The sequence below is a fragment of the Panthera uncia genome, chromosome C2, assembly GCF_023721935.1.
Source record: "Panthera uncia isolate 11264 chromosome C2, Puncia_PCG_1.0, whole genome shotgun sequence".
In the NCBI taxonomy this organism is placed as follows: Eukaryota; Metazoa; Chordata; class Mammalia; order Carnivora; family Felidae; genus Panthera; species Panthera uncia.
Genome location: NC_064810.1, coordinates 93,325,178 through 93,346,300, shown reverse-complemented (window position 1 = coordinate 93,346,300; position 21,123 = coordinate 93,325,178). Strand labels below are relative to the sequence as shown.

The window sequence follows — 21,123 nt, the reverse complement described above, 5'->3', positions numbered from 1 at the left end:
GAGTCAAACTGAGAGGCTGTTATGGGGCTTACGTTCTTTTCGCTCAAAGTCTTTATCAGGATATATGACAAATTCCATCGTCTATGTGACATACACGCACATCAAAATTATAGTCAGGCTGACAGTGGGTGACATTCTCCCTGGACAGGCATGGCAGAGCAGAATTAATTTCATAAAGCATAGTCCTTACCTGAAAAGGAGCCCATCACCAGCCATGGCGTAAATGACCCTTGGCATTGGGAAGAGAGAGCCCAGCAAACTGACTGTCAGTCCTGCAACTGACCCGATGGCTACTACGAATTTTGCAGCATAGAACCCATGAGCCACAAACATCTCCATGAGTGGGGATTCCGTGTCGATGGCGTAGAATGGCACCATCAGAGTTAAGATTATGCTCACCTGTTGAAACAAGAGAAAACATGGCTGGAGGTGGAGAGGACTGACAGCATGGATGGATGTCCCATAGGAGAGCGAAGAGGCCTGGACTTTGGATTTGTCGCTTCTTGGCATGTGCCCTTAATTTAGACCAGTCATTTTGCATCTGGACCTCTTGGTCTCAGTATTTTCTCCTCACATTAGAATTTAGTGGACTTGACAAGATGGTCCTCAGTATCTCTCTCAGGCTTTCATATCTGAGGAATAAGTATGCAGGTATCTAAGCCCCACAACAGCAGAACTACACTGACAGTTCAATGAAGGGCAGATACCATCACATGGAAGGAACTGGAGCCAAAGGTGCTGGAGCCAGGACCTGGCAGTGGCCGCGAGCACCCTGCCCACATGGGCAGGACTCTCATTTCCTTTATACTTTCAGGATCCTATATGGTCTTAAATGTATTCTCCCGTTCACTCTGAAAATCAGAGATAAAAACTCCAAAGATAAGTGATCACAGGTCCATAGCCAGTTAACAGGGGGCACCCATATGAGGACTAGATTTCCATTTCCTCTCTGTAGCTCAGCGCCAGGAGCCAGGCAGCCCACAAATGAAGGCATCAGGATGGAACCCGGTCCTACTCTGGGGTTGTAAGACTACCGTGGCTTTGCTTAGCCAGGAATCACTTGGCTCCTAGGACCCATCTTCCTTCATATGTCATAAATCGGCCATAACAACCCTCCCTCCATGGCCCCAGGCAATGAAATCACCAGTTATAGGTCCAGGCTCCCCCTGGCCTGCAGGGGTCAATGCTGGCATCAAGAATGGAGGTCAGAGCCTGAACGGGAGAGGGTGGTGCATTTCCAGACAACTTCTTTGCATATTCCTCGGGAGCCAACATCCTCCAGTGAAGCCGTGGGCTGCTAGGGAGGACAGCAAGATGGACCACCACAGCCCAGCAATTTGGCTCTTCTCCTGATGGTGGAATGGCAGCCTGCTGACCGGTGCAAGACCAAACAGCCCCTGAGGCCTGGTTAAGGGCCGTGTGTTCTAGAAGGGGATGTTTCCCAGCAGCCTCACCACTTGCAACATGGGGTGGGCTGGGAGACAGTGGGATTGATTCCTACAGCAGTTTGCGTTGAGTCGGCTGCTCATGTTAGATCCGGATGGGCAAAAAGTGGGCAGATGCATAGAAGTAGTCTGTAGTCGGGGCGCCTGGGTGGCGCAGTCGGTTAAGCGTCCGACTTCGGCTCAGGTCACGATCTCGCGGTCTGTGAGTTCGAGCCCCGCGTCGGGCTCTGTGCTGACTGCTCAGAGCCTGGAGCCTGTTTCAGATTCTGTGTCTCCCTCTCTCTCTGACCCTCCCCCATTCATGCTCTGTCTCTCTCTGTCTCAAAAATAAATAAACGTTAACAAAAATTAAAAAAAAAAAAAAAAGAAGTAGTCTGTAGTCTATAAGGCGCTATTCTAAGAAAGGAATTGTGATGACCAACTTTATTATGTGTGCAGCAGGGGTTGACCCCTGGAGGAGGGGGAGGTATATGAGGGAGGAATAAGAGGGGAAATGCAAAGCAGAGCATCTCTGCCCTGAGATACTCTGCCCCACACCACCCTCATGGCCTGAACACTGTCTGCAGGGATCATCAGAGTATGGTTAAGATGAAGCCACTTGCCTGTGTGTGCTCAAGGGGAGGTGATAATTGACCCATAAAACAATTGCCAGGGACAAGTGAATTCCTATAAACCACATCCATGGTTGCTCTTGTGTTTTCCTTTGGTGCCCAGGACAATCTTATTTTGCAGCTTGCCCTAATGATCAAGCCAGCCGCTGGTCTGGCTTCCTTAAGTAGTTGCTAAAGCTGTTTCTGTTTTGTTTGTTTTTTGGGAAGGAGGTGCTTTTCCTATGTTTTGCAGCAGGGGTGCACGTAACAGCCGTGGATCTTTCCTATTTGTGGTAAGTGAAATGAGTGGGACCCCCAGGGCCTGGGGCATTTTTGTGACCACACATCTATTGACTTGTTGGCTGGTTCTCTCCATTGCCAGGGGCCGAGGAGGATGTTGGCTGCGAGTGAGCTATTTCTGTGATAGAAATTCTGGGATGGGAACTGGGAAATGACACATCACAAGTTTGAGGAGCGTCTGATCCTGAGATGACAAGAAGCTGCAGGCTTCCTTCTAAGGATTCCCCTTGGCAGGAAAACTTGAAAAATGAGCTTGGGCCGGTATAAAAAGAGGGAGCAACAGCAGAAAGAAATGGCATTTCCCCTGAGACTTAAGGGGAAGAGTGTCTCTAGGAGGGTGGTGTACTGTCTCCCCACTCTGGAGGAGCCTCGCCTCCCGCTGCCGGGAAGATCCCAGAAGACAGAAGAGCATTGAGGAGGGTGCACAGAGGTCCACAATGCCTCTGCTTGCACACCCACCCGTTACTGCCAGCCTATGATCTGAGCTCCTTGGACAGCAGCCCACTCCCTGTATACCGTCCCCTGGGCAGTAGTGGATACCCAGAGCCTGTGTGTGCGGAGGAGCAGGGATGGAAACTCAGAGGTCAAGACTGCCCCCGTCTCCAGTTCGGAGTGCTGATTTTCTTCTTGTCATTGGTGGGTGGGGATATAGGGTGCATGGACACATGCATACAAACGCCGAGACAGCACAAGGAAGGGATCATTTCCTGACAGAGGGTGACCCAGTCCCAGAGCTACTTTTTAAGGTCAAATATGAAAAGGCCATCAAGATGGTCCCAAAAGGATGTAGTACTTACAGATACGTATGCTGTCAGGCAGATGACCAAAGAGGCGGTGATGGCATAAGGGATGGACGTGTTGGGATTCTTGGCTTCCTCTCCAGTGGTGGCAATGATGTCAAAGCCAATGAAAGCATAGAAACACGTGGCTGCTCCTTGCAGCACCTGGTGGGACAATAGCATTTTTCAGACTCAGAGTGTCAGGGCAGCATGAGGGCCTAACATGTGGTACCAACAACTGCCCAGTGCTCGGCCGCGTCACTGAGCAGCAGAGGGAATAACATGGTGGGTCTTGTGCTCAGCACTTGAGTTCTGATCTCCTGTGCTTTCTAGCTGTGTGATCCTGGGCAATTCCCTCATGGGTAAAATGGAGATAAGAAGACTTATGGCCACATAAACACTGGGTTGTTCAACATATTCAAATCATTTCGGGAAATAAGTGGGGTTATAAGTAAATCAATAAACTGGCTATCCCTATGTCATGCGGAACTCATTAACTAACCTCTCCGTGCCTTATTTTCTTCCAATGGTTCTCAACCACAACCAGGGGTCCTATGACTTCCCTTAGGGGATGTTTGGAAATGTGAGGAGCTACTTGTGACTTTCACAGAGACGTGAGGTGTGCTTTCAGCATTTAGGGTACAGGACTCAAACGCTTCTGCACCAAGAATTGTCCTACTGACATTACCATTGGTGCCCTTCATAGATCATCTCTGTGGTAACACCTAGATCTGAAATGATAGAAAAGATTTTCAGATCTTCAGATATCCTACTGTCTTCCGTGGGGAGACAGGTAGAGACAGTCTGATTTTTCTGTCCCTTTGGGGCTCGAGTGTCCTAGCTGGGTTATAAGGCTGGAGAAGATATGCAGTGAGAGGCAGTGTCAGGCTGGGGAGGTGGTAACCAGTGACATCTGCTGGATGCCTGTTGGACTGAGCCTGCACAGCTGCAAGGGCGGGTGGGACTATAAGTCAAGATGTCAGTGCGAATCTTCTCTTAAGGAGTGTGTTACTTTCTTCCAAAGAATTGACTGAACTTTAGATGAAGTTTCCCCACCTTGGCATTCTCATTATCGGCTGAAAGCAAAAAGTGTGCCTGTCTGAATGCTTGGGGAATGTCCTTTCAGGGGAGGGTGAGAGAGCTTTTTCTAGACTTGTGTGTATGGGCCAGGGGACTTGGCAACATGCAAGCTCTAGCCAGGGGTCCAGGGGTGAGCTTCATTGTAGAAGGATCATTTCTCCCCCTTTAATCCACATGTAGCTTACAAATGATGAAATTCAAAACATGTGCCAAGCCGATACCTGTGCCCAAAGTTTCACTCTTACCTCTCCCACTGGCTTCTCAGTAAATAAAATACTAAGTACTGGAATCGGCCAGGTACATGACAAACTGAATATCTTCTCAAACCTCAGAAGCAAGTTTGCTCACCTGTAAAATGACTTGGCCCTTTCTGTGGTCTTTCCCACTAGGATTCTAAAGTTCCAAGTCCCTAAGTGGGCATTCTTATCCTGGGGTCCGTTCAACTCAGGGTGGGAGTCTATGAACTTTGCTAAGAAAAGATTATATCTTTATTGTTAGTAACCTCTGACTAAACATAAGCATTTCTTTTAATTATGAATGTAAGTGACAAACTAATAGTACCTGTGATTTTGTCACCAAAGCAATCAGATATTTTTTCTATACTAGTAGATAGTTGCAGAGATCTTGAAATATTTCTTGTGCTTATTGCTACTTCCAAATTACGATAGTTATTAGACACAGATATTAATATTTAAAACACTAATATAGAAGCACATTGTTATTATATCACAATTAAAAATGTTTTTATAACTATGTTTTAATATATTTGCTTTCTTTTGGATTCCTATGTAATTAGGTTATTCATTTATAAACACAATTCTCAGAAGGGGTCCATAGGCTTCATCAAACTGCCAAAGAGTCCATGGCACAAAATAATCTAAGAGCTGCTGGTCTATTCCAAACTCCCTTTTTTTTTTTTTTTTTTTAACATTTATTTCTTTTTGAGAGAGAGAGAAAGAGAGACAGAGCATGAGCAGGGGAGGGGCAGAGAGAGGGAGACACAGAATCCAAAGCAGGCTTCAGCCTCTGAGCTGTCAGCACAGAGCCCGATGCGGGGCTCAAACCCACAAACCATGAGATCGTGACCTGAGCTGAAGTCGGATGCTTAACTGACTGAGCCACCCAAGCACCCCATAAGAGCTGCTGGTCTATCCTAATAACTCAGGTAGAAAGAACTTCTCAAGGAATTGTCATCAAAGGACTGCTTTCTGGGAGAGGAGATATCTCAAAATTTACTTCAGTAAACTCCTTCATTTCAGGGAATGGAAAGTGTTTTGGCCTCCAGGTAAGGAGAGAAAACAGATCTCACTTCATTGTACCTGGAGGTTTACCGGTCTGGAAATGTGCTTGTTTCGCTTATCTAGCAAATGTTTTTGGTCTTTAAGGATAAACAGAGGCTGCGATTGCAGGCTCCCTAAACCTCCCCAATCAAGGAAAGCCTTGCTTTAAGATAGCTACCAGAAAACAGGTTCTGCTTTCTCTTCCTTTAACATCTTTCTTCCTTTACACGTACATACATACGTACGTGTGCGCGCACACACACACAGCTCCTGCAAATCATCCAGATCTGTCAGGACAGTCAGTTGATGATGTATCACTCCCAGTTAGGATGTGCCATGAATAGTCCCTGTGCCTATTTGCTGTGGTCAGTTCTGGATGGAAAGTTCACAGATATTGCAAGAGCTTACTGTTGAGGAAATGGGGTTGGAAGGATCTTAAAATAAGAACTTGGGGGCCAATCTATCCTAGAAAAAGATAAGAGGTCTGTAAGCCATGCCTTGTGAGGAATCACTGGGGGCCCAGGGATGTCAAAGGTGAAGAAAAGAAGACTCAGTGGAAGACTTGGAGGACACCTTCCAATTTTGAAGTGCTGATCATGAAGCAGTTGGAGGAGAAATATACTGTAGGCTCCAGAGGGAATCCCAACGCCATGCACAGCCATCCACAGGTTGGGGGTTGGGGGTGGGGATTGGATTTAGTTAGGAGAACAGATTTTACAGATTGTCAGACTTGGTGTGGTTCTGTCACATACTGGCTTGGTGACCTAGAATAAGTTCCTAACCTCTTGGAACCTCATTTTCTTAAATGGAGATGAAAGTGGTATTTAGTTCATAGGGTTGTTAACAAGGATTAAATGAGATAATACAGTGAACTGCAGTCATAGACTACAGCAGGTACTTAGTAAATATTAGCTCTTACCAGCAGTATTTTTTAATCACTATTATAAAATTTCTAGAACAGATGAAACTCAAAGGCATAAACAAATTCTTCCTCCTCCTTTTTTTTTTTTTTTAAAGGGCATATATTTTATTAACTCCTCCCTTGTGCCAGGCACTGTGCTTGGGGATGTGGATATAGTCATGAGCAAAAATACTGTGAGCTTAACCCCCTGGGACTTGGAGTCTAGAGGATACTGCAAGACCTAAAATACAATATTGACTGTGGTAATAAACTGAATGAGATTAATAAGTGTCTATGTTATTTATGAAACACAAATTCTGCTGCTCTCCAAATAATTGAAAAAATAGATGGCAACTGCTGAAAATGATGAGATACCAGAATATTGACTATGGTCAAGTTGGGAATGGAGAGAATTAGTTTGCAAAGAGAATGTCTGTTAGCCTGAATTTGCTATGTAAAACTAGAAAGTCATTATAGTTGAAGGAAGACTGGATAGATCAAAGGTAGGACATTTGGAGGTTCTACTGCATTAGGCAGGAAACAGAATTTAACTCAGATGGTTTAAATGAAATGATTTCAGTGAAGGCCCATTGGCTAAGTCCATCAGGGAGCAACCAGCAAGGGGCCTTCTGGAGCACAGAACAGAGTATGAAAGATGGATAATGGATCTGGGGAGGGAGGAGAAATAGAAAAAACCCAACATACCTGTCAAGATCAAACAGATCCTGGCCTAACAAGCTATAGATTAAATAAACACATTATCAAGGAGAAGATAATAAAATTAGCAAATAAGATCACCTTTTTGCCTAAGTTAGTTTTACTTAAGTTAGTTTGAATGAATTTTTCTTCCTTGCAAGCAAATGATTCCCGATTGATGAATACAAAAGAGCCAGGAAATGAAACTGGGTATGGGTCTGTCTCTACCCAAATAACCACTAAAATTATTCGCTCTCTCCAGGCCTCAGATCTGGCCATTGGTATTTGTGATTAGGATTCCCTTCCACGCATGAAAGAATGCGTATGTTCTTAGGAGTGAACATCTATGAATGAAATTGGTGGGTGAAGTGTGCGTATGTGCATGTTTCTGGGTTCGTTGGTGCTTTCACCTAGCTTTAAAAAATATTTCGCATAAATAAAAAATAGCATTGACTTTTTAATTTGACGACGTAAGTGGAAAGTTTTCCGTGGCAAAGCTGGTGTAGCTGCTCAGCCAGGCGATCCAGATCAGCTCATCCCTCTACAGAGCCTTTGTGGGGAAGCAGCACGTGCCTCAGTTGCTGGAGGGCTGCTGCTTACTTGGTTGTCGAAAGCAATGCCATTAGCGGCATGCTGTTCAGTGTGTGGGGTCCCTAAAAGCTGGCCCTCTGTGTCTTGCTGATATTCAAGAGGCATAGGAATGAGGCAGCTCTCCATATTCTGCCTTGGCCAGTCTGCCAGATGTCTAGGAGATAATTGGGCACCTTTATATAATTCACTCCCACGGTAACAAGACAAAACTCCAACTTTAATAGCATTTTCTACCACCCTCAAGCTCCGGATATCTATTAGCAGCCTGTCCACAGTGACAGTGGAATGTGTTAATAGGTCCCAACAAATGAATTAAACTGTGGAGAACACGAAAGCCAACGTTTCCTTTGTTTGGAGGCGTTCAGCATTCCCCACACATGCTTGCTAAGGACCATTTTCCTTGGAGCTGTTTGTGCGGTGGAGTGTCTCATTTGGTTCAAGAGAAACCATAAGATAACATCAAGAACAAATAACATACAGGCAATACACATCCAACAGTGTCCAGGGGCTAAAGAACTGCAGATGGAAGCAGGGGTTCAGCTGAGGGCCAGCAGTTACTTGATCTAGAGAAAAATGTTTGTTGTTCTTCGGCTCTTCAAGACCAAAGCAGCATCTGACCCAGAACCTGTAAGTGAGTAAACCATTCCTTAAGCTATTTTCTTTGGAAGGATGTGGTTGGGGCAGGGAAAGAGTAGGCTTGTGAAGGGTCTATGGCCAGAGGACAGATTGTTTATTATTAACCCTTTCAAAGTACTTGAGAATTGTGTGTCAAGTCAGGTATCAGCATCCTTATAAACCATCTCCTACATAACACAATGATCTCCCCCAGCCCATCCTACCAGAAGCGATTGAAGAGTAAAGTGGATTGGAGCTCTGTACTAGGCCCTTTGTCAGGGAGAAGGGTTGGGTTTTCCCTAAGGAGAAGTCTGCAGCTGTCGAGTAGTCAACTCACTTTTGTTGACAATTGTCAAGTAACAGAGTAGGGAGTGTGTTTATTCACTTGGTGGATGTCATGTTCATGAGAGGGTTTCAGACCTTAAAAATTAGGATCCATATTCAAAGTGGCCTTGCTAGGGGTCATCTGGCTGGCTCAGTCAGTAGAGCACAAAACTCTTGATCTTGAGGTCATGAGTTCAAGCCCCACGTTGGGGTGAAGCGTTTACATAAAAAAAAAAAAAAGAAAAGAAAAAAAAAAAAAGAAAGAAGGAAAAAGAAAAAGAAAAAGAACAAAAACAAAACAAAACAAAACAAAACAAAAAAAACCCAAAGTGGCCTTCATGGACTAGAAAAGTGACCAGAAAACAAAGTTGAGAAAGAACAGGTCCAGGCCAGTTTGCTAGGGAGGAAATGTACTATGCAGAAATCCAAGGCCGGGCAGATAGAGAAGAGGATGAGTCAGCAACATCCTCAAACTGGGCTGTCCTTTGTGCTCAGCTGATGCTTTTAGTCACAGCCACTAGAGCACATATTTGAATTCCCTGCAGGGATAATGGATTTGCAGCGAAAAATACAAAATCCCAGCCAGACCTTTTTGGTGGCCAGTGACAAGCCTACTCAAGATAGTAAGGTTGGGTTGCAGTGAGATTGCGAGGCCAAAGGTGCAAAGAGAGGCAATCGGTCCCGTGTGTCCAAACCAGGTTGGGGGATAGTGGAGTAAATAGGGCTCTGACTGAAGCAGAACTGGGATTGAATTTCAGATCCATTACCATCTAGATCTGTAGCCTTAACTTTTCTCAATTTAAGGTATTTTGATGTACGAGTAGAGACCATTGTCCTTATTTTGTAAGGCTGCTGTGAAGATGAAATGAAAAGTACATGAAAGAGTGCATCACAAAGAAAATGGTTCGTGTTAGGAACAGAATCCTTCCTTTCCTTTTTTATGCCTGACTTCAGATCTTCTTTTCTCGCCACAAAAGCTAGTGAGAACATGGGATATGTATAAATGGGGACCCCCTAAGGCTGGTTTGACTTAGTTTCTTCCTTGATGAGGTAGACTCCTGACTATCCTGAGGAGGGATATGGAGCCCTTGAGTGGGAAGAGGAGACCCCCAAAGAGCATAAATACCCCAGCACAAAGCACAGGGGGAAGGGTAAAAGATTCATTCATCTCTTTTGGCACGGGCACAGAAGAGATTGTTTCTAGTCTTTACGTGGGGCCTAGACTACAATGTATGCCATTTCGGTGAACTCTTAGGAGGATTTTGAAAAGTAGACATGAACTGAGTAATTAAAAAAGGTTTTCAAATTGTTTTGCTGTGTTGTCTTGGTAAACAATGCACTTTGGCCTAGGTTGGTTTACGTGCCCAACTGTAGGTAAGAAGAGTAGCTAGACCACGTCTTAATGCTCCTCCTAGCTGGAAGACTTTATGACTTTGTAAAAGCTTAAAGGAAATGAAAATGTAACATGTTGGATGAATTACCTGATTGCATTTTTTTAAAGAAGGCTCAGATGGAGGGGGGTGATCATGCACAAGGTAGTCCATGAAGTGGAAAGCATGTCGTAGTCACATAGACCCAAGTAGGAATTTCAGTCCTGGCACTGACTAGCTAAGTGACCTCAGGTAAGCTCCCCAGCCTCTTTGAGCCTTGGATTCTCCACCTGTTAAGTTGGGGACAACAGCACCTCCTTTAAAGTTTTGTTATAAGAGTGAAATAATATCCATAGAACACAATGCTGGGTACCTAACTGGTAGTCAATAAACTCTAGCTTCTTCCTCCTGTAATTATCACTATTGCTAACCACACAATGTGTACTAAAAAAACTATCCAAGATGTTATTCTTTTTGGCAAACATTGGATACAATTAGTTTTCCCAGTTGGTGGATGAGAAAACCTGAGAGCACAGAAGTCAGCTGTTGGTCAAAGTCTTAACAGTAAGTCCATGACCCCCAAATGTCTTAGATTGTGAAAAAAATGGTGGGAATTTGTGCGCTACAATGGAAATGCAGTTGTGTTCCGGAAAAACACTTTTTTTTCTTTGCCACTCTTGTAATATATTGTTTCTCTTATTTGATAGGAAAGGAACGATTTGTATCACAAGAGAATACAGACTCAGGGATCCAGAATAAGGTCAACAGTGTTTCTTTGTCTTTTCTGGTTTTAACCAGTTTTGGGATTTATTCACTTCAAGGAGGAGAGATGAACTTTGCGGTACTGTGGGATTCTTACAGATAAGCAGAAGACTAGAAATCTTGGCTCAGATTCCTCCTTTGCTTATTTCTTGGCATTGAACAGTGTGGCACGGTTCAGAATAAACAGGAGTTATTTTGAGTATTCTCCAAGAGAGATTTCTGGTCCCTGGACATCTTGGAGGAAAACCAGTCTAAGCAAAAGCTACACAAGCAAATCTGGGAGAGTCCTGGACATGTGTCTGCCAGTCGCATGGCAGTCTGCTAGGTGGCATGCCTTTCTCGGCCTCCATTTCTTCACCTGCTAGGTGAGGGGATAAGACCAGGTGATTTCTAAGACCTCTCCCAGCTCAAAATTCTCTGGTTTATGTTCTATTATTTAAAAAAAGAAAAAGGGATAGGTGGGTGAATTTTACCAATGAATTCATAAAGTAGGCATTTTTAGTCATACTAGAAAGAGGATCCAGACACAATTTAGAACTATTTATTAGCCAAGTAGTTGGCTTGCCACTCTGACCTTCCCATTTTTCTTTAGCATAAACCTCACCACCCAGATCATGGGGATGAGATCGGAAAATGTCCTTTTGGTCCAGACTGCTCTCTGGTCAACTCCCAGACCACTCCAGGTGGACTTTTGTGCTGTGAGCCACACCACTGGAATGGGATTTATGAGCGGCCCTCACTGGGCCGGCCCAGCTGCACTTAGACTTCAGTGGGGCTCTCCATATTGGGCCAAACATTGGGATTAAATTTAAAAACTGTTCTTTCTCTAGTTCTGTACCCAGGCAACACTCATCCCTTACCTACCCACCCACTCTCCCGGCTCCTTTACTGCCTTGTCTATTTAGGGCTGTCTGTCTCTTGGAAAATACTCTACAGAGATTCTATAGGACCAAGCTGTACAGGCTTTGGAGTCAGACCATCCTGCCTTTGGGTCTTGACTCTGCCAGTTACATTGTATGCTTAATAGTGAGCACACACTGACCTCTCCAAGTGCGAGTTTTTCATCTATAAGACCAGAATGTAAATATCTTCCTTGCAAGGTTCTTAGGACACCTAAATGTTACAAGCAGAGCACTTAGCATAAGATTAGGCATATTTCACGTGACCAAAACATAAAATCTTTTCTTGTTATTTGTATAAAATAGGATCTCAATGAATGTGAAACAAATTAAAAAATTATATAGGAACCACTTTTTCAGAGCATTCCAATTAAATTCAGATAAAAAGTAATGAAACGGATGCCACGAAGGTTACAGGACAGAGCAACATTTTCTTAAAAATATGTCTCAGACTAGCCACAAGATGGAAGGCAGAATGTGCAATAGCCATACTAGACTTTACAAATGAACTCACCCCTGACCAGCCATGGGGCAAAAACTGGCCCTCAGCCCAGTATTTCCCATTGATGAAGAAGAGGCCTGCAATCATGATGAATGCCCATACTGCCAGATTCAGCACGTTGAGGACGTTGTTGAAGCCCACGGAATTCTTCACCCCCAGCGCAACAATGATGGTGACAATCACAGCAATTACTAGAGCCAGAAGGTCAGGGTATGATTTTTCACCTTTCCCTAGAGGGGAAAGATATGAGTTAATGTTGTTCAGAGGGGAGAAAGGGCCATGCAAACTCCCAGCACCGCTTCAGAGCATTTGCACGCAGCTCTGACAAGGGTAATCAGTTTGTCATGGAGGGAGGAGAGGCTTGCGTGTAAGTGTGTGTATGTATGAATGCATGTACGTACACTGTGGTCCACAAGTGTCTATTTGCAAATGGGAAGATTTTGAAATACAGTTAAGACGACCTGATATCCTGGACCAAAAATTGGGATACATGATATGACAATGACAAACAGCCTAGGGAACCATGGCACAGAACATTTGAAGTCAGAACTGTACTGACATATCGATGGTATAAAACATGGGTTTAACATGTCTTTTGAAAACTGGTTTATCTTCACAGTTGTTCAGTATAGAGTCCATAAATTTTCCATCCTAGTAATCTTCTCATTTTTAGAAAGTTTTAAAATGTGTATCTTTGAACGCTATTGGAAGAAGAGTATTCTTTGCATTTATGTGTATGTGTTTGCAGAGAAGATAAGCAGTGAACATACCCCCACCTGATTGGTCTTGTCTGTTGGCCAGTGGACTCCTGCTCTCTACAGAATGGAAAAGGCACTGCCTCAGCTGTCAGGGTCCTGAATTTCAGCTGTACTTGTGCCCATGACCGGTTGTGTGGCCTTGGGCAAATGCCTCAGTTCCCTGGATCTCATTTGTAAAGTGAAGAGTTTGGACCACCTGATTTTGGAGGCCCTTTTGAGCTTAAAAATTCCATGAAATCAGTATATTGTGGAGATGTGGTCTTCATACTTTTTATCTTCTTATGGTATCTGCTTGCTTAGCATTTTTGTCAATTCTTCTGAGATAGGCACACCAAAGTCACATGACTAGCACACAGCCAAGAATCTATACTTGGAAGTTCTGGGACAAGACCCCCAAGTTTCCCCAACTATTGTGTGGTTTCCCACGAATATGAGAGGTTAAAGTCAGACATTAGGATGGGAAGCAAGGCAAGCGATGGATGGAGTGAGTGGCATTTGTTATGTGAGCTTCTGACTGTTCAGTGTTCACCCAGTTGTATTACCCCTTCCTTGACCTCTGCTAGACTGGAATCCATTTTTCCCTTTTAAAAGTATATTTTCTCATTTAAAAGTTAATACATGCTTATTTATAAAAATTGAAAAAAATCTGCCGAAACCACTAGAGAAGTTCCTTACTGTTATTTTTCCTGCATTGATCTTGTTTTTATATAGTTATTAACATAATGCGTATACAATTTGTATCCTTTGTCACATGGCATTGCATCAAAAACATATTCCATATTATTACAACAGTCCTCCTAATCATCCTTTTAATTGCTACATAATATGCTTCCACAATTTACTTAATCATTTGCTCCACTGTAGAGTATTTAGGCGGTTTCTAATCTTTAATATAAATAAGGCTGTGATGAGTATCTTTTCATATAAAGCTTTTATGGAAATTAGAATGATTTCCTTAGCATAGATTCACAGAAGAAGAATTACTTTGCAAAAAAAAATAACAAAGAAGAAAGAGACATATTTAAGGGTCCTGATACATTTTGTCAAATTGAATCCTGAAGGAGGAACCCATTTGTTTGTTGGGGTAATTTTCCACGTTGGGGCAAGAGGATATGGCAGTCTCACCTAGGCCATTGAGGGTTCCCACAGTGTCCACCATCCAGCGGCTGATGGTGTGGTTTGCCAAGGAGTCGAACATGCTGCTCAGAGCACTGGCGCCGGCTGCAGTGCCAATCAGGTACTCCAGGATCAGGTTCCAGCCAATGAAAAATGCCACGAATTCTCCGACAGTGACGTAGCTGTAGGTGTAGGCCGACCCCGTTGTCTTGGGAACACGGACTCCGAACTCTGCATAGCAGACACCTGCGTGGGAAAAGCATATATGGGTGGGGGACTTTAGGAGATGAGATAACCTCTTGGTGGTCAACCATCTTGGGTACAAAATACTGGGAATCTCTGGGATCTTAGAACAAATACACAAAATTTTATGTATATGAATAAATTCAAGGCCAATTCTAATGTCTTTCAACGTCAGTTCTGAAAAACTTTTAACCTGAATGTTGGGGAAGAGAATCAGAACTAATTTTAATGGACTATTGGAAACTGCTCTTTGTTTAGAAAAATTCCTATTTGTTGTATGTGTCTCTGTCATGTTCTTTAGGTGTCCTTAGGTGTCAGAATGAGCACGGTCTAGTTCATGACTTGATGACACTAAGTTTACATTTTGTATAACATTCTTCTCTTTCATTTTTACATATTACAGAGGTCCTCCTCACTTGACAATGATGGTTCAAGTGATCTATGAAGATTCTGAACTATATACGGGAGGCAGGATTGATACAAAATGCAAATATAAGTAAGTGTCTCGTTTTTTTGTTTTGTTTTTTTGTTTTTTTGTTTTTTTTTTTTTTTTTTTGAGAGAGTGAGCATGAATACCAATGGGGGAAGGAGAGAGAGAGAGAGAGAGAGAGAGAGAGACAGATTGAGAGAATCTTAAGCAGGCTCCACACTAGGTGGAGCTGATGAGGGGCTTGATCTCACAACCCTAAGATCATGACCTGAGCTAAAATCAAGAGTGGATGCTTAATCTACTGAGCCACCCAGATGCCCCTATTGCCTATCTTTGATGGAATTATAGATTAAATTAGAAAGAGACTGGGAATACACCAAGCTTCTGGGAACTAGGAGAGTTTCCTACATCTTGCTAGAGACTCTGGATGTGAGGCCAGTAGGTAGGATGCCAAGTTGGAGGACAAACCTAGGACAGCCTGGAGGAAACACACAGGAATGGGTTGTAGGAGGGATTTCAAAGTAAACTTTACCTTCATTACCAATTTTGTTAAGGGCCAGCCCTGAGGTTCTCTCATCATAAATCGGGGAATAACAGTTCACTCTTTTGTGAATAAAGAGAGCAAATTTCTTCTCCTTTGAAGGGAGTGATATCAGTGCAAGGAGGCACAAACAGAGATGTCAGAAGCCACGGCACAATGAGTGGTTAAAGGTGATGCACTTTCTCTTTTCCTCCCCCTTAGTGGTGCCGGCTCTCCAGGTGTCCATGTGAAAGGAGTGCTGGAGCAGGGGGGCTGTGCTCTTGTCTCAACTTTGCCTTGAACCTGTTCATCCCTTTATATTCAGTTTCCTTCTTTGTAAACTAAAGGAATTAGACAGGGATGCTCTCTTAAGGGCCTCCCTACTGTGACACTCTAGGATTCTACCTGTTACACTGAATTTTATGGATTTTGCTGCAAAACGCATTAAGCATGGTTCACTTTTCTTTTACATCAATTACTATATTGTTCTACATATGGAGACATTCTCAGGCCTAGCAAAGTCATCCGTCCCTGCACTGAATGACCTAGGCCACTGTTTGTTTTGAGTTCCTATGTTGGCTCCCTCCCCCACCTTTGTAAAACAGTTTTTCATCTCCCTCCTGGAGGTCAGACTATAAGTTGTTTCTTTTTGTTGCTGTCACAGGGATTACCTTGAACAGGCTGACCACCTCCTGTTCTAAATTGCCACTTCCAACACCTGATGTTTACATTGTTAGAGTGAGTCTAAAACTAAGAGGAAGTGGTCCCTGAAGGAAGGACTGGAGGAGTTTTCTATGAGGAGTGTATGGAGTGAATAAGCACTCTCTCCTGAAGAGAGTTGGGTTTGTGGATACACATTAGGTTGCCCTTTAGTGCAGTGTGAGGAAAGGATTAGGAGGCAATCCTAATTCTGCTCTTGGGTATAGGATCCATAGTTTTACCCAAGAATTCTTACATCCTGTGAACTTCATCTTTTCACCGTTTCTACCCCTGATAATGCACATGGCTTATAAATAGAAAAATCTCAACCAACGCTTTTGAAACTGGCATTGATTTGATTGTAAATTTAATTTGGAGAGGCAATATTTTGAAGTTTGGGCAATCAGTGGTTCTCTCCTTAATATTTGATCTGCCAAATTAGTTGTAAAAATTCCTAATTCACCATCAGAACTCACTTGCCAAGGGTAATTAGCAAATAGCCACATCTTACTTAGGTCTTGTGAAGGAGCCAGTGCATTGCTGTCCTGAGGCAGAGGAAGAGGCCCTTAGCTGTGCACCGTGTAGGAGCATATGACATCAGTTGTTTATTTCCCAAGGTCCAGCTTGTATTCTGATAGGTGGAGTTTGGGAAGAACAGCAGGAAAACTAAATGAGACACTAACTAGGTAAGACAATTTCTGCTCCTAGAGACCATTCTTTTGGATGCATTGTAAAGGATTTTATTTTTGCATCTTTCTGATTTATTTGTATGCAAGAATCCAGGCTTTTAGTGGGCATTAGAGACTATCCAGCCTGGCACTGAACCTCAGTGGTGAGGAGTAAGTGATCTCAACCCCAAATGTCCTGAAAAAAAAAAAAAAACAAAAAAAAACCAACCTGGAAAATGTTGTCAATCACTCCACTTTTTTCAAAAAGATGGTGTGTAAGAGAAACATATTCAAAAGTATCTTTCTAATTTAATAAGAAACAAGAACCAAAGAAAGGGAAACCTTGGTTTTTATCTTAGATTATATAATAGTTGAGTGTTGAAGAGCAAGTTACTTACCTAACATGGGTAAAGTGAAGGGGCCAGGTAGATAAACTTTAGGGTCCCTTCTAGTGTTACCATTCTTTGGTTTCACAGCCAGAATCAACTTTCAAACATTTGAGTCAATGGGGGCAGCTCCGGAGAAAATACTGGAAACCAGTAGTTTTCAGCAAAAGTAGTACTGCCATCTAGGGGGAATTTTGGAAATCTGTGGGGGTGTCCAAGGTTTTCATGATTGTGGACACTTGAGGCATTCAATGGGTAGGGAGCCATTAGACATTCTGCAGTGTGGGACTGTCCCACAGAATGAAGCATTTTCCTGTGTCTTACATAACTTCTGAGGGTCCCAAAGGACCTGTTTATGAAAACAAGTTTATAAATTAAAAAAACCTTTTTATAATTTCTGAGCCTGAATCTATCTCCATTTTAATACATTAAAAAAACCCACTTTTTTTACATTTTTTTTTGATAGGCAGAAAGAGACAGAACACAAGTGGGGGAGGGGCAGAGAGAGAAGGAAACACAGAATCGGAAGCCAGCTCCAGGCTCTGAGCTGTCAGCACAGAGCCTGACACAGGGCTTGAACTCACAAACTGCTAGATCACGACCTGAGCTAAAGTCGGACGCTCAACCAACTGAGCCACCCAGGTGCCCCAATTTTAATACATTTTTAAGTTTATTTATTTATTTTGAGAGAGAGAGAGAGAGAGAGAGAGAGAGCACAGGAGCTGGAGAGAGGAGCAGAGAGAGAGAGAGGGACACAGAGAATCTTAAGCAGGCTCTGTGCTGTCATCACAGGGCCTGATGCGGGGCTTGATCTCATGAACTGTGAAATCATGACCTGAGCTGAAATCAAGAGTGGAATGCTTAACTGACTGAGCCACCCAGGTGCCCATATCTCCATTTTACATATTAACACAAAGTTTTTTTTTTTTTTCATGATTTTATATGCATTGAATTTTCCAGGGCTGTAACAGCTGGGTAAATTGAGGGACAGTTGCAATTTGTTTTGTTTGGAATTAAGAGTTGGTCATTATTTTGGAAAACCACATCGTCAACAGCAGCATAAGTCATGGTCTCTGAATATACAACAGCACACCTATGTGACTTGTGTTCACAGTTGTTCTACAAGTGACAGCAGACATCTGATGACTTCGTTACGTCTCCTATTGTTCTTATGCTCTAGCTTCTACACACTGAAATATTATTTTTACTAGACGTGACTCTTCTTTCGTTTACCTTCCATACTCAGGGGAGATATATATATATATTTAAATTAAGTGTGTGGCTCTGGAAAATAGTAAGGGTTCCTCAAAAAGTTAAAAATAGAACTACCTTATGATCCAGCTATTGCATTACTAGGTGTTTACCCAAAGAATACAAAAACTCAAATTCAAAGGGATACAGGCACCCCAATATTTATAGCAGCACTATCTACAATAGCCAAATTATGGAAACAGCCCAAAGGCCCATTGACTGATGGATAAAGAAGGTATGGTGTGTATACACACACACACACACACACACACACACACACACAATGGAATATTACTGAGCCATAAAAAAGAATGAAATCTTGCAATTCGTAACAGCAAGGATGGAGCTAGAGAGTATTAATGGTAAGTAAATAAGTTAGTCAGAGAAAGACAAATACCATATGATTTCACTAATATGTGGAATTTAAGAAACAAAAAAAAGGAACTAAGTGGGAGAAAAGGAGAGAGAGAGGGGGGGAGTCAAACCAAGAAACAGACTCTTGCCTTTAGAGAACAAACTGATGGTTACCAGAAGGGAGGTTGGGGGGGGTATGGGTTAAATAGGTGATTGGGATTAAGGAATTGGCACTTGTTGTGATAAGCACCAGATGTTGTATGGAGTGTTGAATCACTAATTATATAACTGAAGCTAATATTACACTGTATGTTAACTGGAATTTAATAATATTTTTGTAATGTTTATTTATTTTTGAGAGAGAGAGAGAGAGAGAGAGAGAGAGAGACAGAGTGTAAGCAGGGGAGGGGCAGAGAAAGAGGGAGACACAGAATCCGAAACAGGCTCCAGGCTCCAAGCTGTCAGCACAGAGTCCAATGTGGGGCTTCAACCCATGAACCTCGAGATCCTGACCTGAGCTGAAGTCGGACGCTCAATGGACTGAGCCACCCAGGCGCCCCTGTTAACTGGAATTTAAATAAAAACTTAAAAAAAATATATAATTTTAATCACTAGAAAAAAAATAAGTGTGTAGGAAGGTCACATTATCTCTAGTTTATTTCTAGAACTATTTGATAGCAAAGGAAGAATTTCAAAGTATTCATTACCTAAAGTTGATTTGTACTAGGGGGGAGAATCACTATGAGAGAAACATTTATAAATAATCTGTACTCAATTTAGTAATGCATTAAAAAATTTCTTGCCCTAGGGTTATCTTCCTAGTCATATTTGCTTTATGCTATTGTCAAAGTGATTCTGCATTCCTTGGCTAACCATCAAGTGATTGGAGAGGGAGAGATATATTGATTTCAAAAGTATAACTGTGTGGCTGGAGAAAATCATGAAGTACAACGTCGGGGTACAGATGGTGCAGACCACTGGGTGAAAGTTTCCCAATGGGGTTGTTCAGAGTTGGCAAGTCCAGGTCCTTGAGAAATATAGGGGTTCATTTGAGCAGGACAAGAGGGAATAGAGTGATTTTTCATAGCCTGAAACTCAAATATCCTTTTCAATTTATCAGCTCTTTAAGTATATTGTAAACATGCCCTTCTTTTCATTTTGTCATATTCCTAGTGTTTTGTTTTATTTGTACGCCCAGAACTATTTTTTGTTAAACTGACAACCAGCCAGCCTGAATAGCAGTCAAACTTAGGACTTACAACATTGAAAAGAAGGTTGGGATAAGATACCAAGGGGATTCTTTATTTGAAATATTCTCTATTGATCTCTCGTGTACCCTATAAATGATGCATGGTTTGGAGTTTAGAGAAATTTGGTCCTTTTCGAAGTGGATTTCTTTCCAACTCAGAGAATCTGTGGTTCTATTGCATATAGATATAATCAGCCGGCCTTACATTAAATTCTCCCAGAGAGCCTAGATGAGATGTCGAACTTTCCAAACTGCCTAATATGCTATTGCCAATCATCAAGATAACCTCTACATGTGCTTCCTGTCACTCGAGAACCAGGAGGCGAAGATTCTCCTCCATTCTAACAGGTGTAGAAGAGAAAGATCCAGCTGGGCGTAGGTGAAAGTTCGAGAAGGATTTCTCCACTCAAGAACTATATTCCCTCCACATTCTGCTAAAAAAACAAAACAAAACAAAACAAAACATTGTCTACATAAGTACTTTTTAAAATACTTTCACCTGGAAGGATTAAATCTAGAGGTTTTTCACACTTGCCAATTACTCTACTCAGATACAAACAGGTTTTTCCGTTAACATGCAGTTTAACTTATGGACTGATTCCCTAACTGACCTATCAACTAACTTACTGATTTCCTACAATAACTTCTGACTTCCTAATGTCTTTCCTTTAAGTGATGCACACAGTTAAGTGCCTACTATGTCAGGCACTGAAGTGAATACCATAGGCATAAATCTCCTGATCTTGAAGCATCTGGATTCCAACCAGGAAAGAGTTTAATAAACAGATGATTCCATGCAGCCAGTTTCAGTACTATCAGTATTTATGAGGTGCTCTGGGAACCCAGTGGGGTGAGCGGCTCTTAGAGAACCCGGTCCTCGGTTTCTGGGGAGGTAGTGACGAAGGGGAGGCTTCTGAGCTCATATTGAAGGGCGACTTGGGCTTTTCCAGGCAGAATGAAATGGAAAAGGGTGATCTCAGGCAGATGGAAGGGGGTAGCTGGATGACACACGTGGGCTGCTTTGTGGATTGAGGAGGATGAGTCTTGTAGAGGTGAACTGAGGATCAAGTGATTGAAGGAGTGGGATCTTCTTAATAGACTGGGGGAATCTAGCTGAAAGAAAAAACTGTTCAATTATCTACTTGTCTCGTTTTAAAGCTTTGTCTTGGTTGTAAAAACCTCTTCGCACACAAGTGTTCTTTAAGAGTCTCATACATAAATAAGTAAAAGCAAGGTGGCTTTGTTTGAGGAGGGGGTGGGGAGCTTGAGGCTGGTCTGCTCAGGATCCCCCTCATCCCATACCTCCCAAAATGCC

General features: G+C 42.7%; 1 protein-coding gene across 1 annotated transcript in view; it reads right to left on the bottom strand.

Moving 5' to 3' along the window:
• SLC7A14 (solute carrier family 7 member 14) overlaps positions 1-21,123 on the bottom strand; it is a 57,608-nt gene that overhangs the window by 19,506 nt on the left and 16,979 nt on the right. Inside the window, exons 2-5 of the mRNA XM_049629635.1 lie at positions 14,018-14,254; positions 12,147-12,364; positions 3,133-3,279; positions 191-399 (exon numbers count right to left, since the gene is read on the bottom strand). Of these exons, the coding sequence (XP_049485592.1) occupies positions 191-399; positions 3,133-3,279; positions 12,147-12,364; positions 14,018-14,254 (811 nt within the window). The remainder of the gene's footprint in view (positions 1-190; positions 400-3,132; positions 3,280-12,146; positions 12,365-14,017; positions 14,255-21,123) is intronic.